Here is a 3,042-nt window from a genome sequence, read left to right as displayed (position 1 = left end):
GTAATATAACTAAATTTATTTACAGAAATAGCTCAACTGAACTAGTAATTTCTTTCCAACAAGTCTTTTTTCAAGAAAAAATAAAGAGAAAGAAACATCTTAAATCAAATCCAGTGCCTCGCCGTGCCTGTAGAGGGCGGCATTGTATTTTTCACGCTATCATAATTAGATCCGCAGAAGAAGAAATTCTCCGCAGCTCACGCGCTGCTGGTTCAGGGTTGGCTAACACTGTTGCTAAATTTCGTGTAGATCATGGCAGCTTCCAAGCCAGTGGAGCCCCAGTCGGGGACTGGATTACCCCGCTGGCAGTTGGCGCTGTTAGTCGGGACTCCCATCGTGCTCGGTGTTGGGGCGGTTTACCTGTGGAACCGCAGCCGGAGGAAGGAAACTAAAAGGACCGGGGAACGGAAAACCCCAGAAGGCAGCGCCAGTCCGGTGCAGGGCCAAGACGGAGCCAATCGAGAGGAGGAGAGCATGGTACTGTTACTGGACTGCGTTAGGACTCCTCGGGGCTTTGTCTTTTATTTGATTCTACTTAAATGAGCACGGTCTCTGTATACGTCTGAATATTTTTAATGTCAGTGTCTTGAACTTCTGTCAAGGACACCTGAAGATCCCGACGCAGTAGTGACAGCTGCCTTCACAAGCGCTAGGCCGCCGGGGTGGATTAACCTTTGCTAGTTAGCTGTCTTGCTAACACAGCTAGCATGGTTCTGGTTGTCTAATGTCAGACACATTAAGCACTAATCTTATATAAACTGCTTGAACACACTGCTGGCTTAATAATTTTTAAATGAATTATAAATAACAGCATGCCAAACGTTTGAGTAAAGATAAGTTTAGGCGCATGCTAACAGGCTAACACAGGTTGCAGAGTCAAAGCTGCCGATTTAAACCAGGCTTAACTTAAGATCTGCTCTTGTAAAACCTGTTTTCAGTATAACTGAACAAAATCTGCTTGTTTTTCTGTTAAAACTACATTAATTTGAAATGTAATGAACACTGACATCTTAGCCACCTTTCAATTTAAAGGCACACATGTTGACAATGGGTGTGTTAATTCCTGTTGGGACGCACGGCGCTTCAGTAATTACAGCTTTACATAAACATTTATTTCATTTTTGTACCTCAGAGATCAGAAGCATCTTGTTCCAGAGTTATGAGGAAGAAAAAAAAGTGGTGCATGGCATGCATTTGTGACATGTTTGCATATTATTTTGAGTATTCAAATATTACTATGTTGCTCCAGATATCTGCAAACCGATCACATTTCTCCTGTTTTAGCATTGCTACAGTGGTTTTTAATAGAGATTTTAGTTCAAAAATCCTTCTAATAACTTACTAAAAACCTTTCATGGCTTATAACTCTTTTTAAAATAATCTCTTTGCCCTTTTATCACCTCATTTTGCTTGATGTTCCAAGAAACCTTTTATAGGCAGAGCTTTCAGCTTTCATTTCGTTGCTCAGGGAAACATGTTTTTCATCTGTGCATATGACTGAAGAAATTTATAGTTATTATGGCTTAGTACTGATTATAAACAACACCAGAGTATTAGGGTTTCCTTATTTTATAATACTTTTATAATGTTTGTTATAATTATGTGTTAATTAAATTAGGTAGATACATGTCCGAATTATAACAACACATAATTAAAGCTGTATTAACATTAGATTAAGTGTGGTTTGTATGAATGCCTGTGATTCAGCTGTAGGCCAGCAGGGGGCGAACTCAGGCATTGAAGATCCTGTATATATATACCGGTCCATTTCCTGTTTGACTCCCAGTGTGTGGTTTGACTTGCCAGTCCGTGGCAGAATAAACCCCCACTCCAGAATTCTGATATTGTATGGCATTTATTTCTTATCACAGATCATTTTATTTAACACTGGTGTTTTCATCTGACTTCAGCCGTTATTGACCACGTATTTCTTACATGACAATAAACACTTTGAATTTGAATCTGAATCTTCAGTTTTCAGGTCCTACTGCTGAAGGAGCTCCAGGTTTTACAGTTGTTTTAATGACCACATTAATAGAGCTCACATAAGTTGCAGACTTCCCCTCTAGAATCTGAGTTGTTTGGATGACTGAGAATCTACCGTATTTTCTGTTCTTTTTTGTAGAAGTTAAATTGTTTTTGTCCAAAGTTGTGACCCTGTGGTGTAGTGAAGAGCAGTATGCACAACTCTGTGCCCTCTTAGCTACTAGATTAAATAACCAGAGAGGGAGAGAAGCTTGGAGAAATACTTTCCTTATGAAAAACCAGTGAAGAGAAAGATGCAGAGTGAATATATTCAGTTCTCACAATAAATCAATGATGGTCTGGCATTCCTTGCAAGATGTTGTGAGCTGTTAGCGCTCAGTATTTGTTGGGGATGACTCTCAGCTACTAACATCAAATATTAGCTCAGTGTCTGTAAAACTGACTGAGTTGGTCAGGTTTGTGTTGGTTAAAGTTGATTAGTTCTGGAGGCCCTTTTAAATTGTGTTGATTCCAAAAAAATTATGACTTTTAAATTTTAACTAAAACCAATCAGTTGTATCTTAAAATATTAAGCTGATAGACAAATGAAGACAAAGTACATTTAATGTGGCGGTTGTATTTTTCACAGAGTGAAACCACTAAGTAGGCTTTGCTGTCAGATTAAAAACTGTTAATTTTGTCTGCAAACAGATGAGATCAAATCTTTCTTTCATTGTTGTGTATTTTCTCACTCTGTTCTCATTTCATTTTACAAATACAGAACTATGTCAGTCAGTTTAGAAAAAGATGAAGTCATGTAAATGGTTCTTGTTGTGTCCATAGTCTTAAAGGGATCCCTGATTAGTTGTAACATTAGACTTTATTTGATGAACATATATTTTAACTGTAAAATAAAGACTGTAAAAATACTGTAGGCTGTTTAGTTTTGTAAATTTTTAAAAATATATTTTAAAACGGAGCCATTTTATTTACACACAAAGCATTCTGGGTAAATGATGATGTGGATAGGTCCTCGGTGTGAGCGAGCTATATCCACCCTGAAGGTTAATCTTGGAC

General features: G+C 37.9%; 1 protein-coding gene across 1 annotated transcript in view; it reads left to right on the top strand.

Moving 5' to 3' along the window:
• Positions 1–205: 205 nt before the first annotated feature.
• tomm70a (translocase of outer mitochondrial membrane 70 homolog A (S. cerevisiae)) overlaps positions 206–3,042 on the top strand; it is a 24,388-nt gene continuing 21,551 nt past the window's right edge. Inside the window, exon 1 of the mRNA XM_014020239.1 lies at positions 206–477. Within this exon, the coding sequence (XP_013875693.1) occupies positions 253–477 (225 nt within the window). The 5' untranslated portion in view covers positions 206–252. The remainder of the gene's footprint in view (positions 478–3,042) is intronic.

The sequence above is a fragment of the Austrofundulus limnaeus genome, unplaced genomic scaffold (genome assembly GCF_001266775.1).
Source record: "Austrofundulus limnaeus strain Quisiro unplaced genomic scaffold, Austrofundulus_limnaeus-1.0 Scaffold245, whole genome shotgun sequence".
NCBI lineage: Eukaryota > Metazoa > Chordata > Actinopteri > Cyprinodontiformes > Rivulidae > Austrofundulus > Austrofundulus limnaeus.
This window is presented reverse-complemented; position numbering and strand designations above follow the sequence as displayed.